This window comes from Mustela erminea, chromosome 19 (assembly GCF_009829155.1).
Source record: "Mustela erminea isolate mMusErm1 chromosome 19, mMusErm1.Pri, whole genome shotgun sequence".
Classification (NCBI taxonomy): domain Eukaryota; kingdom Metazoa; phylum Chordata; class Mammalia; order Carnivora; family Mustelidae; genus Mustela; species Mustela erminea.
This window is the reverse complement of record NC_045632.1, coordinates 13,447,591-13,468,376: the sequence shown is the minus strand read 5'-3', so window position 1 is coordinate 13,468,376 and position 20,786 is coordinate 13,447,591. Positions and strand designations below refer to the sequence as shown.

Here is a 20,786-nt window from a genome sequence, read left to right as displayed (position 1 = left end):
GAAAAATGTTGGCATTTATCTTAAAAAAAGAAAAAATAAAGTCATTCTGTGAATCAAACAAAGTCATGTGGTGGTCAGATTTGGTTATACCTAAAAACCCTGCCTGAAAGCCCTCTGGAAAGCAGATTGGTAGGTGTCAGGGGCGGAGCGGGGAGATAGGGAGTGGCTGCTGATGGGTGTGGGGGACCCATTTTGGGAGTGATGCAGAATACATGGTGCTGTACTTAATGCCACCGAATTGTGCATTTTAAGTAGTTAAAATGGCAAGTTTTACGTTGTGTGTACTTTAGCCTAAAAAAAGGAGTGGAAAAGGAATGGGGGGCGGGGACCAAAAAGAGAAGAAAGAAAAGAGGACAGTTCCACGTAAAAGAACCCCATGTGTGTGCCAGGCTCCCAGGGGCTGGGCGGGCAGCCCGCCTCCTTCCGCGGAGCGCAGGAGGGCCGCCAGGTTAAAGGCGCAGATGCCGACCTGGCGCCCCTGGGAAAGGCTGTTGGGGCTGGTGGTGCTGGCCAAGCTCCTCCGCTGCAGCCTGCGGAACACAGACGGCCGACGGCCGAGCTGCGCACGGCGCTGGGGGTCGCTGTCACCCAAGGAACGCGGCAGGCGCGGCGACACTCGGAGACGTGGCGGGTCCGGGTCGCCTACAGGACGAGTCCGCCAGGGGTCGCTGTCGCCCGGGGAACGCGGCGGCGGGGACGGTGGGTCCCGGGTCGTTCCGCAGGACGAGCCCTTCGGGGGTCACTGTCACTCGGGGTAAGCGCCAGGCGCGGCGACACCCGGGAGACGCGTCGGGGCCCGGATCGTCCCCCAAGAGGAGCCCTTCGGGGTTTGCTATCACCCGGGGAAAGCGACAGGCGCAGCGGCACCCGGGAGACGCGGCCGGGCCCGGGTCGCCTGCAGGACGAGTCCGCCAGGGGTCGCTGTCGCCCGGGGAACGCGGCGGCGGGGGTGGCGGGTCCCGGTCGTTCCGCAGGACGGGCCCTTCGGGGTTCGCTGTCAGTCGGGGGACGCGGCAGGCGCGGAGACACGCAGGAGACGCGGAGCATCCCGGGTCGTCCGCAGGACGAGCCCTTCGGGGGTCTCTGTCACCCGCGGAATGCGGCGGCGGGGGTGGCGGGTCCCGGGTGGTCCCCAGGACGAGCCCTTTGAGGGTCGCTGTCACTCGGGGGACGCGGCAGGCACGGCGACACGCGAGAGACGCAGCGGGTTGCGGGTCGCCCCGCAGGACGAGCCCTTTGGAGGTCGCGGTCACCCGGGGTAAGGGCTGGGTGCGGCGACTCCCGGAGACGCGGCGGGTCTGGGTCGCCTGCAGGACGAGTCCGCCAGGGGTCGCTGTCGCCCGGGGAACGCGGCGGCGGGGGTGGCGGGTCCCGGTTGTTCTGCAGGACGGGCCCTTCGGGGTTCGCTGTCAGTCGGGGGACGCGGCAGGCGCGGAGACACGAGGGAAACGCGGCGGGCCCCCGGCAGCCCCGCAGTGGGAGTCTACCGTGGTCGGTGTCACCCAGGGTAAGCGGCAGGCGGGGCGACACCCAGGAGTCGTGGCGGCGGGGACGGCGGGTCCCGGACCGCCCCGCAAGACGAGTCTGCCGAGGGTCGCTGTCACCCGGGGTAAGGGCCAGGCGCGGCGACGCCCGGGAGACGCGGCAGGTCCCGGGTCGCCCCGCAGGACGAGTCTGCGGGGGGTCGTTATTGCCAGGGGGACGCGGCGGCGGGGGGTGGCAGGTCCCGGGTCGCCCCGCAGGACGAGTCTGCCGGGGGTCGCTATCGCCTGGGGGACGCGGCAGCGGGGGTGGCAGCTGCCGCATCCCCTGCAGGACGAGTCTGCCGATGTGGGCTGTCACCCGGGGGACTCGGTGGAGGGGACAGCGGGTCTCGAGTCGCCCCGCAGGACAAGCCCGCCGAGGGTGGCGTCTCTGGGCGGGGGGGAGGGGACGCCACGAGGGTGGCGGGTCCCGGGTCGCCGGCAGGACGAGTCCGCGGGGGGTCGCCGTCACCCGGGGCCCCGCGTCCGCTCACTGCGTGGCGTGCAGTTTCTGGTGGTCGAGGAGGTGGACCATCCAGGGGAAGGCCTTCCCGCAGACGCCGCACTCGAAGGGCCGCTCGCGGCTGGAGGACTCCCGGCGCCGGCCTCCATTCGCGTTTCGGGCGCGGGGCCCTCGGCCTGCCGCCTCCAACCGGCGGGCCTCCCCGGGCCCCTCGCCCCTGACCCGCCGGGGCCTCTTGCGCGGCGGCTGCAGCAGATGGATCTTCCGATGCTCCTCCAGCACCGAGGCGTGCAGAAAGGCCTTGCCGCAGTCGGGGCACGAGAAGGGCCCCTCATCCAGGTGGCATTTCTGGTGCTCAATGAAGTGGGTGACCCAGATGAAAACCTCCCCGCACTCGGCACATGTGAAGGGCCGCGCCCCTGGGGGAACTTGGGGCACCGCTGAGCTCCCCGAGGAGGGGGCAGCAGCCATCGGTTGCCCCGCCTCTTCAGGGGAGGCTTTGGGGTCTTTGAGTAAGGGCAGGTGGGTACTGCTGGCATCGCTGTCCCCAAGACCCTTTTGGGGACTGCCACTCTGAGCACTGGGGAGGGTGGATTCTGCAACCCGGCCAGGCTGAGGGCTCGGCTGTGGGGGACCCTCGGGAGCACGCCCTTGGCCTCCAGTGCCCTGAAGCACAGTGTCCCTGGGGGCGGCCTCTGCCTTCCAGGCACTCCCTTCTGCCTGGGCAGCGTCCTGGGCCTGCCTGGGGAGGGAGTGTCTGTTCCTCAGGGCTCCGTCCCCAGCCGGCCCGCAGGGAGGTTCATCCCAGATACTAGGCTTCAGAGGCAAGCAGCCTGGGCCTGGGGAGGGTGAGGGGAAAGGGTTAATTGTTAGTGAAGGGGCAGGGGCTGGAGGCCACACCCTGGGCATCTTCCTGTTCCCCTCCTCCTAGGGACTGCAGAGACACTACTTGGTAGGGCCTTAGTGCCTTCAATCCTTTCCTAAGATAAAGGGATGGGGTGGGGGGGGGGCAGATCCCTTGGCCCTGGGCCCCTTTGTCCTCACCTGGGTGGGCCGCTGAGGGGACCTCCTGCTGCAGCATCTTCGGTCTGTCTGTCTGCATGCTAGGAGGCTGAAGCCCTGGTCAGGGGGTGGAAACGATTGAGTGGCTGTTGCGGGAGGGAGGAGGGGGTGCACTACCAGTCAGTCCCCAGTCCTGGTGTGCACAGTTTCTGGGGCGAAAGTATAGCGTTCGGCACCAAAACCCCCCAACACTGCCATCAGCAAAATCTAACCCTCACCGGACCTTAAATCCATTCCCAGCCCTCAGGATTGCCATAGAACCCAAACACTCACCGAGTGAGCCCAGGGTGCAGGATGCCTCAGCCCCCGCCCTGGTGTGGGGACTCCGCTGGGGCTGGGAAGGCTGCAGCCACTCGCCCTCCTGGGGGAGCCCCAGCTCCGATGCCTGGAATGGCAAACACAGTCCTGCTCAGCAACTGCCCCACGCTGAGCCACCACAGCAGAGGGACAGCATTGCCTCCCTTCAAAAATCCAGGAATGTAAAACTAAAGCCACCACTCCTCCCCAACCCCCCAAAAAGGTGCCAAAAAAAAAAAAAAAGCCACCAAACCGATAAACAGTATTTAGTAAGAGTTTATTGTGCAAATAAGAGTAGCCTACGAACTGGGAGCTTTCCAAATCCAGGGCTGATGCCAAGCCTGAGGGCTTATACAGTGAAAATGAGAAGGTCGTTTAACTTTCTTGGGGGTGGTTATTAAAAAGGGGGTTTCCAGACAGCAGGGGCTAGCTCAGAGTGATTAGCTTACACTGCATTTAGGAAGAGAACTTAAGTTTCTTTACTGAGGTGGCCCAGCTTATGTTTTGCTTGTTTTGCAGAACACACCAAACGAAGTCTCACTTATGTGGTAAGTGGTTTTGACTCTTCAGGGGATGTTCAAGTCTGGTCTCCATTTTGTGTTTAATTTTTGCACCCCAAAGGTGCACTGGCAGAGGGCTGTTACTAGGACTGGAGATATAAATCGAGGGGCCCCCTGTGCAGAATGAAAACTCAAGGCCCCTTTGCAATGGTTAGTTCTAGGAGTCAATGTGACTGAGCTAACGGATGGCCCAATAGCTGGTAAAGTATCATTTTTGGGATTTGGAGCGGGGGCTGTCTCCAGGAAAGATTAGCTTTTGTACTGGCTGTGTGAGTAAACATCATCCTCACTGGTGTGGGTGGGCCTCACCTAATCCGTCGAGGGCCCAAGATGAGCACAAAGCCAGAAGGGTGCAGTTGTGCTCTCTGCTTGAGCTGGGATAGCCGCCTTCAGCCCTCACATTGGACCCCTCCTTGATTCTTGGGCTTTGGGCTCAGACTGAGACTCCTCTGGTCTAGACTTTTGGGCCTGAGATGGAGTTCCCCTGTCCTGGAGATGGCTTTCTGGGGTCTCCAGCTTACAGACAGCACATCAGGGACTCCTTGGCCTCCATGGTTGTGTGAGCTAGTTCCTTTTAATACATCTCTCTTTATGTCTATATAAGTCCTACTGGCTTTGTTTCTGTGGAAAACCCAGACTTGTACACTCTCACTCGAAAACCACTGAGGATTTCACAGCAGCGACATGCCATTAAACGGAGTCCCAGGCCCTATGTCAGGTCAATATCACCTGAGGTCAGTATCACCTGTGGGATTCTGACCTGTGCCTCCCAGCTGCACTGTGCCTGAGAACAAGTCCCCCAGAGGGTGATGAGCAGCAGTGGGGCTCCACGTCTCACGTGTCACCAAAGCGTTCCTATCACCCATCCCACCAACAGGCACACATCCCACGCAAAGTGGAGTCTCTCAGAGCTTGCCACTAAAGAGTGAGGATCTGAAATGTATGGCCTTGGTTTGCATCCCAGCTAGCCCTACTTGCTGGGTGGCCCTGGGCAAGGGGCTTTCCCTCTCTGGGCCTGAAAAGGCATATCTGCACAGCATAATTAGAGCCAGGCACCTGGAAAGGGCTTGGCAAATGGATGATATTTGAGAAAGTGTGCTGGGAAAACAAGAAGTGATGAGAATCAACCAGGAGGTCAAGCTCTTGTCAGAAAGGCCTGTCTTGGGTTGGTCTCTGCTTTCTGCAGCTCTCACTCACCAGGGATACAGGTGTGGGGATAAAGGGCCCCCCCAAAGGCACAGGCTGGGACTGCTGGGCACTAGGGACTGATGGAGGGAGAGGTGGTGATGGGGTGTGGTGGGAGAGAATTAAGGTATGAGGTTCTTCACTTTCAAGCTGGGAATATGTGGATGGTGTGATTGGCTGAATTATTGATTTTCTTTTTCTTACTAAATACTAGTTTCCATTGTAAGACAAACATTGGTTGAATTCTATAATAGTCACCAGAGGGGCTGCCATCTGTAAGGAGGAAGGCAGGAGTCCCTCTCCCTCTTCCTGGTACCTGACCATTGTGGTCCGAGACCATGACCATGGATGGTAAGGGATTGAGAGAGAAGGCCCAGGACCTGTGTGTGTATGTGTTCGTGGGGTGGGGGCATGTTAGGGCATGTTAGTTCCCCTGACTTGGAGGAGTGGGCCACCATCCAGAGACGTCTGAAAATAGCGACAAACACACTTGGGCCAGGCACAGAAACTAGGACATCTCTGAGCCTTCTCTATAGCTCCAAACACAAAAAATGTCCCCAGAGTCCTGCTGACCAGGGCTCTGATTATTCTGTGGACAGTGTGGGGCAATGAGTGGGATGTGGGGACCCACATCTGTCGTCTAACCAGCAAAGAGAGAGAAAATAATAATGCTAAATATGACTGCCAGCCGGCCCTTTACTGCTGTTGAGGGGTTGTTGCTAATGGTTTTCGTTGAGGCAGTGGATCTGGGTTTATATCTAAAAAAAGAAGAGTCTGGATGCTTTGCCAGGGGCATGTGGGTGTGTGGGGGGGATATAATAGATGAAGGAGGTCAAAAGGTACAAACTTCCAGTTGTAAAACAAGTCCTGGGCCTATAATGTGCAGCAGAGGGGCTACAGTAGATAATACCGTGTTGTATATGCAGAAGTTGCCAAGAGAGCAACTCATCACAAGAAAAAATATCTTTAACTTGTGGCGATGGATGTTAACTAGACTTATTGTAGTTGATCGTTTTACAATATATACATATATTGAATCATTATGTTGTACACCTGATACTGACATAATATCAGTTCACATAATCAATTATATCTCAGTAAAAAATTAAAAATATTATAGGTACAGTTGGTGGGGGGAGAGTACTTAAAGCCCAGGCCCTACTTGTGAGCGTGTGTGTGATTACCGAGGGGAGAATCCGGAATGGATTCTCGCTATGCGTCAGGCACTCATGGCCCATCTGGGGTTGACATCTCCATCACGTGCCAGAAACAGAGCGCAGGGCCAATGAAACTTTTTGGAGAAAGGGGTTTCTTTCAATAATGTTTAATGTCTTTTCTAATCACTCAGGAAGAACGGTGAATATAGTGACTAGTCCAGCCTAGAATATATTCTTTATACCACATGGTCATAAAATATAACTTTTACTATTTCGGGGAAGCTCATGCATATAATCTTGATATGATTCTTATCGGACAAAAATTCTTAGGGCCCACAAAAGTCCCATTACAACCCCGGGTCCATTACTCGATCACCCCACATTCTCCACTTTGGTGTATGTAGTGCGTAGTAGTTTCCTGTGGCTGTTGTAACAAACCATGACAAGCTTGGTGACTGAAAACAAAACAAATTTCTCTTACAGCTCTGAAGGCCAGAAGTTGGAAATCCATTTCCCCGAGCTAAAGTTTGTCTGCCAAGGTTCATTTCCTCGGAAGGCACCCAGCGACAGTCTGTTTCCTGGCCTAGTCTCAGCTTCTAGACACACCCACGTTCCTTGCCTTGTGGCCCTAACTCCATCTTTTCTACCTCTGTGCTCGGGTCACTGTCCTGTCTCTGTCGTTAAACCTCCCTCTACCTCCCTCGTATAAAGACACTTGTGATTATAGTTAGAATCCAGTCAGACTGGATCCAGGGCAATCTCCTTTTCTCATGCTCCTCCTTTAATCACACCCACAAAAAGTCCCTTTTGCCACCGAGGGTGACACTCCCAGGTTCTAGGGGATGAGGATGCGGACATTTGGTGGGGCAAAGAGGGTGGGTGGATGCCTAATTCAGCCTACCACATGGTGTGTGTTTGAAGTTGTCCACACTAAAGAGTTTTACAAAAAGATATTTCGTCCTGTCCACCTAAAAGAAGACAACTAAGAATAACTCCTCTTCCGCCCCAGCCATAGCAGGTAAGAGAGAAATTCACACAGGTGAATTCAAGGACGGGGATGGTCTGCAGCTGACAGCTACAAAGGTACGCAGATGTTTCTTTGGTGGGCTGAGCTCTTCCACAGAGCAGTGGGTGCATTACTAGTCTTTTGTCCCATGTTTTTGTTTAGATGTCTTTTTTCTGTTGTTAGTAATTAACTAAAGAATGAAAATGGTCTCCAGGCAGAACATAGTAGCCAGAGAAGAAAAAAGATACAGACTAGCGGGTCCTTCAAAAAAAGAGCCATGTGGGCGCCTGGGTGGCTCAGTGGGTTAAGCCGCTGCCTTCGGCTCAGGTCATGATCTCAGGGTCCTGGGATCGAGTCCCGCATCGGGTTCTCTGCTCCGCGGGGAGCCTGCTTCCTCCTCTCTCTCTCTCTCTGCCTGCCTCTCTGCCTACTTGTGATCTCTCTGTGTCAAATGAATAAATAAAATCTTAAAAAAAAAAAAAGAGCCATGCAAATCAGAAAACCTCAAAATAATACTAGACCCCTGCATCATAAGAGGGGGTGGTCTCTGGGAACACAGAAGGGACTGAACTTTGACTTGATGGGAAATACCATCGTTTTTTAGTGGTTTCTTAATTGAACTTAATTTTTCTTAATTTTACTTAATTATATAAACTTGACTGTGGGTGTGTAATGCACATACAGGTCTGTTAATTTTAAGACGTATATAGATTCATGAAATTACCACCACAGTCAGGACCAGAATGGGTCTACCACCCAGAGCAAACTCCCTCGTGCTACCCCTGTATAGTCTCATTTTCCCTCCACCCGGAATTCTTGCCTGGCAACCACTGATCTGTTCTCTGTGGCTATCATTTTGTCTTTTCAAGAATGTCCTATAAATGGAATTTCCTACGATGTACCTTTTGAGATTAACTGTTGTGACAGCAGAGTGCCCCTCAGATCCATCTAAGTTGTGTGTGAATCAAGAGTTTCTTCCATGATTTTGCTGGGCAGTATTCCCTGGTGTGTGGGATAAATGATTGTTCATTCAATCGCACACACACGTGGGGGTTTCCAGTTTGGGGCTATTACAAACAAAGCTGGTGTGAATGTTTGTGTGTAGGTTTTTGGGGGAACGCAAGGTTTTGTTTCATCTGGGTAAACACCCAGCCCCAGGAGTGGGATTGCTGGGTCATATGTCATGTACTTCATTTTGTAAGACTCAACCAAACTGTTTTCCAGGTTGGTTTTGCCACTTTGCATTCCTACCGGCAATGAAACAGTCCGTTTTTGCACTCCCTTGCCAGCACTTGCTGTTGTCCCTCTTTCTACTTTTAGCATTTCCAGTAGGTGTGTAATGATATCTCATCGTGGTTTTAATTTGCATTTCCCTGATGGCTCTTTCCATGTGCTCCTTGTAACATTCCCATTTTTAAAAGGGAAGCAGATGACTCCTGTCCTTTTTCTCTCTGAGCATGAACATAGAAAACAAAAGGAAGCCAAAGGTGCTTCGAGGTTGCTTGTGAATGGTGTCAGCATGAGGGGGTGCTTGGAGGGGAAGGTGGTAGTATTGGTCATGACTGAGGGAGGCCACATGGCCCCGTATGAGGGAGAAGTAGGATATTTCAAGGACACCTGGACTGACAGCCAGGTGCAGGGGATGAAGGTCCTGACAGGGCCTTAGCACTGATGGTTAATATTTGACAGAGCAGCAGATTAGTGGGAGCCAGAGGAGCTTGTGGTCTGAAGAAGGGTGAGGTCACAGAGGTGACGGGAGGTGAGAGCAAGGTGCTGTGAATCTGATGCCAGAGGGAAGGGAATGTGGTTTGGTTTTTGTTTCCTTTGTGTTTTACCTGTTAACACATCTGCATGGTCTGTTTTAATCACTCCAGTCCCTGCTGGGGGCCTGTCCCCATCACTCTGTGAGCTCCAGCCACACCAAGTTTCCCTTGGTCCCTGTCATGCACCATGGTCCCCCCTCACTTGGGGCCTTTGCAAGAATAGATCTTGCTGTCAGGGTTGCCCTCATAGAGTCTTTCCCAGCCCCTCCAAGAATCCACAGCCTTCCCAGGTATGAGACTACTACGGATACTAACACTATGGATGTCATCTGGGCCAGGGCACCCAAGCTCCCATGTGGCAGCACTTGGGGTGGCAGTCCCAGAAATCTTTCTGTTTGCCCAGCATGTGGCTGTGGATTATACACGAGGGCAGGGACCCCAGCAGCTGGCTGGTGCCTAGTAAAGGACTGGGTACAGGGGGTGAAGACAGTCTTCAGGAGAGCACGACCGCGGGAACTGCACAGAACTGCAGCAAGCTTTGGGATTTGTGGGGCTGGTGAGAATGTGGGGTTCAGCCTTCCGGGAGTGTCAGGACAGCCTCACACAGAGCTTGGATGGGATGTCCTTCAACCTGTCACAGCACTGTGCACATGGTGCCCCAGGAATGTAGGAGCGTGGAGCCAGGGCCCTGGGCTCACCTGGGATGGGTCTTTCCGGGACTTCGGGCTCATCCCATCATCCTCCTCCCTGTTGCTCTTGTCCTGGTGTTCGGTGAGAGATACCAGAACTGGACGAGAGAAAAGGATGGTGAGAGACCGGTGTGACCCAGAGCCCCTAAATCCCCAGATTTTCTGCACAGGGAGGGCATCCAATCCCAGGAGCATCTCTGAAGGACCCCCCCCCCCCCCCAGTGAGGGCAAGGCAAGAGCAATAGTATGCCTTTATTCCTCCAACGAGCTTCTAAATGCAGCCCTACCCCCCTGCTCCAGACCTTTCCATGGCTGCCAGTCATGAGACCATGGTGACAGGAGAGGCAGCTGAGGACAGGTCTTCTCACCCAACGCTCCATGCCCATGTGTGCCCCTGAGAGGCCCTTGAGGACATTGCCTGCAGCTCTGACTAACATGGAAAGCCTGGATCCCTCACCTGGAACCCTCCTCAGGTGGAATGCAGTCAGGTAGCAAAGACAGTTGAAGCAGGGCCCCATGGGTATGCCGCAGAACACGTAGGAAGACAAAAGCCGGGGCGGGATGACAGTGACAGAAGGACACCATTTATAGGGTTAGGACATGGGAAACAGAGCCATACACTGTTGGATACAAATAAGAGGAAAAAGTACAAACATGCACATGCAATGAGGAACTCAAGGCCTTGCCCCCCTTGGGCCCACCAGGGTGCGTGGGCAAAGAGGAATGTGGAGCAGACCTCCACTGTGGACCCAGTGAGCCATTTCTTTAAACAACAACTTAACCTGCCTTTCAGGTTAGGCTCTGAGATGGCTTCGCAACAGTTACATGGGTGTCCATTATAATACTTCTCATACAGTTCTGCAGGCTGAAAATGTGTCATATAAAAAGCAAACAGTTGCTTTGGAAGGCAATTTGGCAGTTCCTCAAAAATGATACATAGGGTTACCAAATGCCCCTAAACTTCTCCTCCTTGGGTGTGTTCCCAGAAGAAATGAAAACATGTCCACACAAATATTGTGAGTTTTCATAGCACCATTGTTCATCATAGGCAGAAAGTGGAAACGGCCCAAATGTCCATCAAATGACAAAAGAAGAAACAAACTGTGTATGTCCGAACAATGGAATATTACTGAGCCTTAAAAAGAAGGAAATACTGATACATTTCACAGCATGGATGAACCCTAAGTGAAAGAAGCCAGACACAAAAGGCCATATATTATACAATTTCATTTGTATGAAATGTGCAGAACAGGCAAATCCATAAAGACAAAAAGTATATTAGTGATTGCCAGGGGCTGGAGGAAGAGGAGAATGGGGAGTGACTGCTAATGGTGGGAGGTTTCCTTTTGGGGTGAATGAAATGTTCTGGGGGGCGCCTGGGTGGCTCAGTGGATTAAGCCGCTGCCTTCGGCTCAGGTCATGATCTCAGTGTCCTGGGATCGAGCCCCGCATCGGGCTCTTTGCTCAGCGGGAGCCTGCTTCTCTCTCTCTCTCTGCCTGACTCTCCGCCTACTTGTGATTTCTCTCTCTGTCAAATAAATAAATAAAATCTTTAAAAAAAAAAAAAGAAAAAGAAATGTTCTGGAATTAGATGGTGCTGATGGTTGCACAACTCTGTGAATATACTAAAAATCACTGAGTTGTATATTTTTAAACAGGTGAATTAAAGAGTATGGGAATTGTATTTCAATAACTATTTTTTAAAATTTTTTATTTTTTATAAACATGTATTTTTATCCCCAGGGTCAATAACTATTTTTAAAAATCAAACAGGAAGGTAACGTTGCCAAAAATGGCAGAATAGAGAGCTCCTGAAATCAGTCCCTCCACTGAGGCAACAATTAAGCCAGCAAAAACTTTCAGAGTTAACTTTTTGGGAACTTGACTCTGGTTAAAGAAAAACAGAAACAAAAACAAAAACAAACAAACAAACAAAACCAACCAAGGATAAGGGAATGCTTAATGAAGAAAAAAGCTATCAAATGTCAACTAGGAGGTGTGGTGGCATTTTTTACTTACCTGCCTACCAACCCCATTCTGCAGCTAGGAGGGGCTGTGCAGACAGCAGTCTGTGTTATTGGTGTGGCTTGCTGAAGCTATAGGGAACAGGACAGGTCTTGTTCCCAAAGAATTGCATTTGTATGTTCGTCTGGTGACCTGTCTGGGGACTCCCTGAAGGATTAGTTCAGGGATTTTGCCTTTATGCCTTCTCAGAACCCTCAGTGGCCTCCTGAGAAGCATATGTCAAAAGCATTAAAGGCATATACTAGCCACAGCCACCTGTAGCAGGGGTAAAAGATGGAACCAGCAGCAGAGAGACCAAAAAGCCTAGGAAGGAAGAGGCTGGAGAAGGAGGTACATGTGGGAATAAGGGCTTTACCAGAGAGTCTAGCAGGCCATGCATATGATCAGTACTAAACACATGGTAGGAACGAGAAGATCCCAGGCTTTCAACTCTGGTTGACCGTTAGGCCCCATGTAACCAGGAAGACTCAGGACAGTTGTAAATCAAGAGGCTAAGCATTGAAGGAGTACCTCAACTCAGAGCCAACCTAAAAAAATGAGGCAGTTTTGTTTTGTTGGCTCCGGGCATTTAAGGAAATTTCTGTCATGTCTCTGGCCCAACACTAAATTAGTGAAACAGAAACTTTAGTGAGCACACACAACAAAGAATGTAGTATTTACAAAAACAGTTTAGAAAAGTTTCAGAAATAGGGCACCTGGGTGGTGCAGTCAGTTAAGCTTCTGCCTTTGTTTTGGGTCATGATGCTAGGGTCCTGGGATCGAGCCCTGCATCAGGCTCCCTACTCAGCGGAGAGCCTGCTTCTCCCTCTTCCCCTGCTCATGTGCTGGCTCTCTCTCAAATAAATAAGTAAAATCTTAAAAGAAAGAAAAGTTTCCAAAATAAACAACTACAGCCCACAGTAAGCAGCATAAACAAGCCCTGTGGAGGGAAGAGAATTTGATCTCCAGTTATCACATTATATTATCAAATACTAAAAGTGCCTGATTCCCAACAACAAATTAAGGGGCATGCAAAGACCTAAGAAAGTATCTCTCATTCACAGGAATAAAAAGAAATTAACAGAAACTGTCCCTGAAGAAGCCCAGACATTGGATTTACTAGACAAAGATTTTAAGTCAACTGTCTTAAATACCCTTAAAGAGCTAAAAGAAGGGATGCCTGGGTGGCTCAGTTGGTTAAGCCGCTGCCTTCAGCTCAGGTCGTGATCCTAGCATCCTGGGATAGAGTCCCACATTGGGCTCCTTGCTCAGCAGAGAGCCTGCTTTTCTCTCTGTCTCTGCCTGCCACTCTGTCTGCCCGTGCTCGCTCTCGCTCTCTCTCTCTGACAAATAAATAAAATCTTTTAAAAAATTTAAAAAAAGAGCTAAAAGAAGCATGAGGAAAGAGCTATCAAAAATCAGGAGAATGGGGCACCTGGGTGACTCGGTGGGTTAAGCCTTTGCCTTTGGCTCAGGTCATGGTCTCGGGGTCCTGGGATTGAGCCCCGCATCAGGCTCTCTGCTCAGCGGGGAGCCTGTTTTCCCCTCTCTCTCTCTGTCTGCCTCTCTGTCTACTTGTGATCTCTGTCTGTCAAATAAATAAATAAAATATTTTAAAAAATCAGGAGAATGATGTTCTCAACAAATAAAGGATATCAATAAGGAGAAATTATAAAAAGGAACCAAATAGAAATTATATAAAGGAGCCAAATAGAAATTTTCTGGAGCAGAGTACAGTAACTACAATGAGAAATTTGTTGGGGGACTTCAGATTTAAGCTGGCAGAGAAAAGGATCAGTAAACTTGAAGGTAGGTCAATTAAAATTATACACTCTGAGGAGCAGAAGAAAATGAACAGGGCCTAAGGGTCTTGTGGGACACCATAAGACACACCGACAGACACCTAACAGCAATCCCAGAAGGAGAAGACAGAGAAACAAAATGTTTGAAAAAAACAATGGCTGGAAATTTCCTAAAATAGATGAAATACTTGAATCTGCAAAGAAGCTGAACAGATTCCAAATAGGATGAAGTCAAAGAGGCCCACATGGAGACACACTGTAGTCAAACTGTTACGTGGCTCAATACATCAGGGTCAAATGATGAGATATGCCATATTGATAGACCACGTGATCATCTCAGGGACACAGAAAAAGCATTTGATGTAACCCGATGCCCTCTAATGATAAAGACATCAAAATTATGAGGGACTGAAAGCTTCCCCCTGAGTCAAGAACAAGGCAAAGATGTTTGCTTTTACCGCTTCTATTCAACATTCTACTGGAAGTTCTAGCCAGAATGGTTAGGCAAGAAAAAGAGGGAGAAGAAGTCATCTAAATTGGACAGGAAGGGGTACCTGGCTGTCTCGGTGAGTAGAACATGTGACTCTTGATCTCAGGGTTGTGACTTCAAGCCCCACATTGGGGGTAGAGATTACTTAAAAATAAAATCTCTTAGGGTGCCTGGATGGCTCAGTCATTAAGTGTTGCCTTCAGCTCAGGTTATGATCCCAGGATCTGGGATCAAGCCCCACATCAGGCTCCCTGCTCAGTGGGAAGCCTGCTTCTCCATTTCCCACTCCCCCTGCTTGTGTTCCCTCTACTGCTGTGTCTCTGTTAAATAAATAAATAAATATAAAAAAATAAAAAAATAAAATAAAATCTCAAAAAATAAATACATTGGAGAGGAAGAAGAAAAACTCTCTATTCACAGATGGCATGAGCTAATAAGTGAATTCGGCAAAGTTACATGATACAATATCAACACATAAAAATTAGTTGTTTCCATAAAATATTAATGAACAACCCAAAAAGGAAACTCAGAAGATTTCATTTGCAACAAAAAGAATTAATTCTACTTATAGAATCAAAAAGAATAAAATACTTAGGCATAAATTTAGCCTGGGAGATACAAGGCTTCTACACTGAAAATGAAAACTCCTACTGGAAGGAATTAAAGAAAATCTAAATAAGATTATTATCAATTATTATTATTAATAAACACATTCTGCATTCACAGATTGGGATACTTAATATTGCTAAGATGGCAACACTACTTACTGATCTATAGGTCCGATGCAGTCCCTTTCAAAACCCCAACAGTCTGTTTTCCTTCTTTTTGCAGAAATGGAAAAGCTGGTTCTAAAATTTATCTGAAATTCCAAGGGACCCAGAATAGCCAAAAGAGTCCTAAAATAGGACAGAGTTGGAAGACACATACCTCCTGATTTCAGAACTCACTATAGAGCTACAGTGCTGGCATAAATGCAGACATACAGAACCGAAAGGAATTGAGAGCCCAGAACTAAGCCCACATATCTACAGCCAGTTGTTTTTCACAAATGTACCAGAACCCTTCGGTAGGGGAAGAAGAGTCTTCAACAGTGGTGCTGGACAACCGGTAATCTACATGCAGAAGAAGAAAGTTGGACCCTTACTTTGCACGGTATACCCAGCAGCGCCTGATACTTGCCAAATGCCCATCCTTGGTTCTTCCTGCTACTTCTGTCCACCCATGCCTCCCCCGCTCCTGTCTTGGCTGGGCACCCACTAGGTGTCTCGTACTGTTTACTGTCCAGGACCCACCTGAAGGTGGATGCAGAGCTCTTACTGTCACGAAGCTCACATAAACTAGGACAGAGAACAGACACGCAGGGAAAGGATAAACCCTATAAACGTTGCAGAGAGGTGAGGACCCTGGAGAAATGAGCGGGGTCCTTTGTGGTAGCCTCACAGAGGGATGGATGTCTAAGCCAGGCCTAGATGATAAGCTGGCTAGCCTTGGATCCAGTGAGGTTCAAGGCTTCAGGACTCCGGGGGGGTGGGGGGTGGGGGGTGTGAGGCCGAGGCCCTGGAGGCAGATGATCGAGGCGAGGCACGCAGTCAGGATAGGCATCTGGGGTCAGCCCCCCTGCAGGGCTGGCATGGGAGGACCACTCCCTTTGCTGCTGTGGACAGAGGATAGGATGGTAGGTGTGGGGAGAGCAGGGATCTGGGCCTGACATTGAACTTTTGATTGCTGAGGCATCCATTTCAATGACCTCTATCTGGAATAAACATATTTGCAGCTGTGTGACACAGCTTCTAGCAAAAACAAAACAAAACAAAACAAAACAAAAACAAAAAACAAACATAATGAATTGGGCTGTCCCCACTCATAGAGGTCCCTTTTTCAGAAAGCTCTCAGTTGGGGTGACCCACTTCACCCTACTCACATCCTAATTCCCATTCTTCTGCTTTAAATTAGCCAATAAAGACCATATCTCTGAGCCCCTAGACAGCCTCCCCCCATAAAGGCTGAGCCCCTGGTGCACACGCTATCTCCCAGGGCTCTCCCTCTTGGGCCCCAGAGCATCAAGATCTATAAATAGGCTGCAGTGGGCATGACACTCCTCCACATCCAGGTTCACCAGGCGGGCGGGAGGATATGCCATGGACAAAATAGGGAGAGGTTTGTTCTGTTCAGTTATTTTCCAGACACCCACCATCAGAGACTTCAAGTGGAAATACTGGGTCTGTCTTCATCCTGCGCTTCCACCACGGTGACTGGAGAGGGCCAGCCGCAGCAAAGAGGAGAGCTGGGCTCCTGCTGGATCCCATCTGGGCTTCAGCGCCCCACACACAACCCTGTCCCAGCGAGCTCCCAGGCTCCCTTCCCCTCAGTGCACATCTCGTCCTACCCTTTCCCGTTCCTCACCTGCCGGGAGCTTCCTTTCCCAAGGAATGAAGCCCACTGTTGAGGCAGCTGCACACAGATATCCCTCAGGCCTGGCCACCTGCTACTCCATCTACCTCCCTGTCCGTAGGACCCCTCCCTTGCTGAAAATGATAGGGAACCTGAAGATGGCGACAGCAAAGCATTAACACCAGCCTGGGCCTTCCAGGCTTGAGGCCCTGGGGGTTGCATGGGTCCACCAAGGACCAGACATAAAAGCTTTCTGGCTCCTTCGTTCATAGAACAGTGAGTTCCAAGGGCCACTTTATCTGCCTTGCCCGTCTTCATTATTTCACAGGAACCTGGAAACGAGACTCCATGACACCATTCAGTGTCTTCCAACCCGGATTATGCTCCGGCCTCTGCAAAACGCGACATGCGAAACTTTCCTGAACGAGTCAGCTGGCTCCCTGTGCGCAGTGTGGAGACCTGGGAACCCTGTTTGCTGTAGATTTCAAGGCTTTTCTGAACCTTAGGCCTGAAGACATCCTCATCACAACCCCCATGCTAGGCCCTGAGGGTTGACTTCCTCCAGATGTGATGCGGTCTACACTTCTGTTGACATTACTGGGAAAGAGGGAGCCCCAGTCCATGGGACTGGGGCCTGGGAGGATGGCAATTCTCCACAGGGTCACAGGGGCAAGAAAGCATGTGGACAAAGCCCCTGCAGCAGGCAGGGGGCCAGGGAGAGAGGAGGTGTCAATTCACCAGCAGACCTTCCAGCTACTTGAGACCCCTCTGCTGTGCTCTCTCCTACATCCGTTCTGTGACAACTGTGGACCGAGGCGGCAGACTCCACAACCAGCCCGTGGGCCTCCAGGACAGGTCTGTGTCCCATGGACTGGATGCAGGGGAGGACTGGACAGGACCTGGTGGGGGGGCATGGTCCGCAGCACCTCATGTGGGCCAAGACCTGGGGTCCTTCTGAGGGAGAGGCAGACAAGTGCAAAGCCACAGGCCAGATGGACACATGGTAAGATGGAGAAATCCTCGACTACCGACTGAGTGAGAAAAGTGAGGCGGACAGAGGCGTGCAGCACAATGACATTTATGTAAAACAAAGGAAAACACAGGTGTGTGATATGACCATGTGCACAGGCAGGACATGTACAGGCAGGGGCTTGCTCAGATGGCCTGGGGTGCTGCTGGTGGGGAGAGGGAACAGGACAGGAGCAGGTGGGGGGTGGGTGGGAGTAGTGCTGGGTAGACGAGGCACTCTGAGTCCCAAAGGAAAAAGTAGCGTGATCCTTGGGCACTGACCCACGGAGACATTGGCCAGAACCCAAACCCGACACCTGCTCCCCCCGGCAACCACTTGCTCTTCGGGGTGAGGCCCGACCCCTCACCTTCCTGCTGCGACATCTCTATGAGGTCTTCCACCAGGGTAGCGGCCTCCTTGCAGGTGCGGGGGCCCTGCGACTGCACCCAGGTCCTCATCTTGCTGGGCAGCGCTCCCAGGAACTGCTCCAGCACCAGCAGCTCCATGATCTGCTCCTTCGAGTGTGCCTCGGGCCGCAGCCACTGGCGCAACAGCATCCAGAGATGGCCCAGTGCATGGTGTGGCCCGCCTGCCACACGGTACTGGAACTGTCGGAAACGCAGGCGGCAGGCCTCAGTATCCCCAGGGATGGGTGGTTCAGGAGCCCCATCCTGCTGCCCCGGGGCCAGGATCTGGGTATTCTTGGGGGAGGCGAGGGCTTTGGGCAACGGAAGCATCTCTCCGGCCTCAGAGGGCAAGCAGGCTGGATCCCAGGACTGTCCCAGCAGTTCCAGACAAACCCAGGTGGCAGCAGGTGGATGCAGTCAGCAGTCAGGGGCCTGCAGAGAGGGGCAGGCGCAAAGTGGCCACATCAGATGGTGACCACCACCTTGGTCAGCACTCCCCTCACTCCCCATCTCCTTGCCAGACCTCTAGTGAGCCCTCCCCATCTCATTCTGACCTAATCTCCTTCCACAGGACACTCATGGGTTACACTGGGTTGAAGACAAGGCACTGGTCACCCCAGGATCTTTGTATGCACTGTTCCTACCCACACTCCTCTCTGATGTTGATCCCAGCCCAGCTGTCACCACAGCAGCATGTCACCATGCTCTGGCACAGGCCGTCATCCTCATCTCCTGATCTTTAGTGTGCTGTCTTCATGACTCTTACCTCGTCATGAACATATCCCATTTCCTTACTTAGCATACGTCTGCCTCCTTCACTCATTTCGTCATTCACATGGTTTGCTGAGCTTCGAGGGGAACAGGATTCCTGCTCTGGTGGAGTAGCCGGAACTGCCCAGCACAACTCCCTGTGGGGTTGGAAATGCTCTCCTGTGCCATCCAGCCTGGTAGCTGCCAGCTAATATGTGGCTCCTAAGCACTAGAAATAAGGAACTGGACTTTCAATTCCCTTTAAATGGAAACAGCCAAATATGCTACATAATAGCACAACAGAAGCTTCCTGCCCTGCCTATGCTGTCTTTCTCACTAACTTAATGCTGAGGAGGCAGCGGTGAGGACAAGGGGGGAAAGAGACTAAAAACAGAGGGAAAGTGGGAAGGGCAGTGAAAAAAATAGCATTTTGTGCATTTTCCAAGCTTCCTATAGTGAACATCCAACTGAAGAGAACGTTAAAGTTTTAAAAATAAAAATGAAATTTCTTTTTTTTAAACACTTGTACTCTGTGCTGATCCAATAGTGAAAGTACAAACTGGCACGACCTTTCTGGAAAGCACCATGGCAGCTTGTATATCAAGACCATTCTGGAAGTTCGCGTGCTGTGGAATTTATCTGAAATTGGGACAAAGATTTAGGCACCAAGAATCACAACAGAAGTGCCAACAGTCAAGCCTGGCGAGATCAACTACCCTCCCATCACATGGTGGAGAACTTATGACTGCAAAATGCACGATAACATAACATGCTCAAGGCAGGCAGACGTGACAGATGGTATGAGGTACAGGGTAAAGTGGGATGCAAATGACATATGAGGGTCCCAAAAAGGGACGCCGGGAGAGCCCCAAAGGCGGCCAGCCAAATGCTACGTTCTTAATACTTCTCTTAATCTCCCCCAAATGGTATTTTGATCATGTTTGACCTTCATCATGAAGAAAAAAAAAAAAGGAACAAAAACATTTAGGAAGGATTTTTAATGACATGGAAAATGCTTATGACAAGTGAAAGTGGAGGAGTAGTCCACGTGATTTTTCCTTCTTGATCCTCTGGAGAACTTTCATGTGCACGTGTGTGGGTTTTATAATCAGGAAGGAGAGATGTACACACGCAGGGAGGGCGACTCACGAGGGCCGTGCCCTGCCAGCGATCTTCCCGCCGCTTCTTCCACCGGCAGCCCAACTGGGCGTTTACAAGCTCCGTCACTCCTGCTGAGACCACAGGCAAAAACACTCTTAAGCAGTAGTTTCATATGTGTATTTTTGAAAGGAAAAAAGGGGGGCCCCGCTTCGCAGCCTCACAGGTTCAAGCAGTCCTTCTGCTCTGGGATATCAGACCTTACCCTTCTCTCTGGCGATCCGGGAAGTGCGCCCCAGGCAGATTCCAGGGTGGAGAATCGCAGCTCCTCAGTACCCTCCAGGGTCCCGGGATGAAGTCTATGTGGGGAGAAGCTGAGTTGATGGAGGCTCTAGAGGGGGTCAAGTGGGGCTCCTAGTGGAAAGCACATGAGGCCTATGGGCGGGTGTCTGGGGCCCATGTTGGAGGGGGGATGATGTCCTCATGTGGGACCATATTGGGGAACCCAGGCTGAGGAGGGGGCCTGGAAGATGTAGGGGTCTTAGGCTGATGAGGATGGGCTTGAAGTCTACATGGCGTCTTGGGGTCCTGGAGATCCGCTCTGGGGGTGACGAGGATTGATGCTAGGGGGTCTCTGAGTGTCACCTGCAGGGCTCAAAGCCACGTGGACAGGCCGGGCTTACCTGCGATGGGCACCGAGATCTGACGCGGACACTGTGTCAGGTTCTGGGCTGCTGGCTGGTGGGGGGACGGGGAGCTTGGGCTGGGCCGAGAGGGGTCTGGAGTGGACAAACGAGGGTGGAGGGACTGTCTGTCCCGGCTGATGGAGAAGGGAGATGCCGCCGGGGCTGGGCGGAACGACGCGCCGCGGCCCCCTGCCCACCTCCACCTCGGCCCCCCCGCCTGGAGTGCGAGGCTCGCCCGTCTCCCTCATCCCCAGGGACCTCGCGGCCCCGCGACGGCTTCCCTGACCCGGCTCGGCCCCGCCGCCGGCCTCGGGCTACGTGCGCCTCCCGACCGAGGCCGGATTCGTCTCCACCCGCGCTTCCTCTAACGCGATCCCAGCCAGCGCCCGCCGACTCCGGCGCCCTCGGCCCGCCCCGCGGCCGACCAGCTCGGCGGGCGCACTG

General features: G+C 51.9%; 1 protein-coding gene across 11 annotated transcripts in view; it reads right to left on the bottom strand.

Annotated features, from left to right (window-relative positions):
* Positions 1-1,726: 1,726 nt before the first annotated feature.
* The window catches only part of ZSCAN1 (zinc finger and SCAN domain containing 1), a 28,917-nt gene continuing 9,857 nt past the window's right edge, over positions 1,727-20,786 (bottom strand). For 3 of the 11 annotated variants that reach the window (XM_032324774.1, XM_032324778.1, XM_032324770.1), the window contains exons 2-7: positions 19,922-20,015; positions 17,769-19,787; positions 9,715-9,803; positions 3,322-3,433; positions 3,031-3,105; positions 1,727-2,825 (exon numbers count right to left, since the gene is read on the bottom strand). In XM_032324774.1, the coding sequence (XP_032180665.1) occupies positions 2,014-2,825; positions 3,031-3,105; positions 3,322-3,433; positions 9,715-9,803; positions 17,769-18,138 (1,458 nt within the window). In that variant the 5' untranslated portion in view covers positions 18,139-19,787; positions 19,922-20,015 and the 3' untranslated portion in view covers positions 1,727-2,013. Of the gene's footprint in view, positions 2,826-3,030; positions 3,106-3,321; positions 3,434-9,714; positions 9,804-17,768; positions 19,791-19,921; positions 20,071-20,339; positions 20,436-20,628; positions 20,783-20,786 lie in introns of those variants that run through there. The other 8 variants (XM_032324771.1, XM_032324772.1, XM_032324773.1 and 5 more) reach the window with 5 other exon arrangements.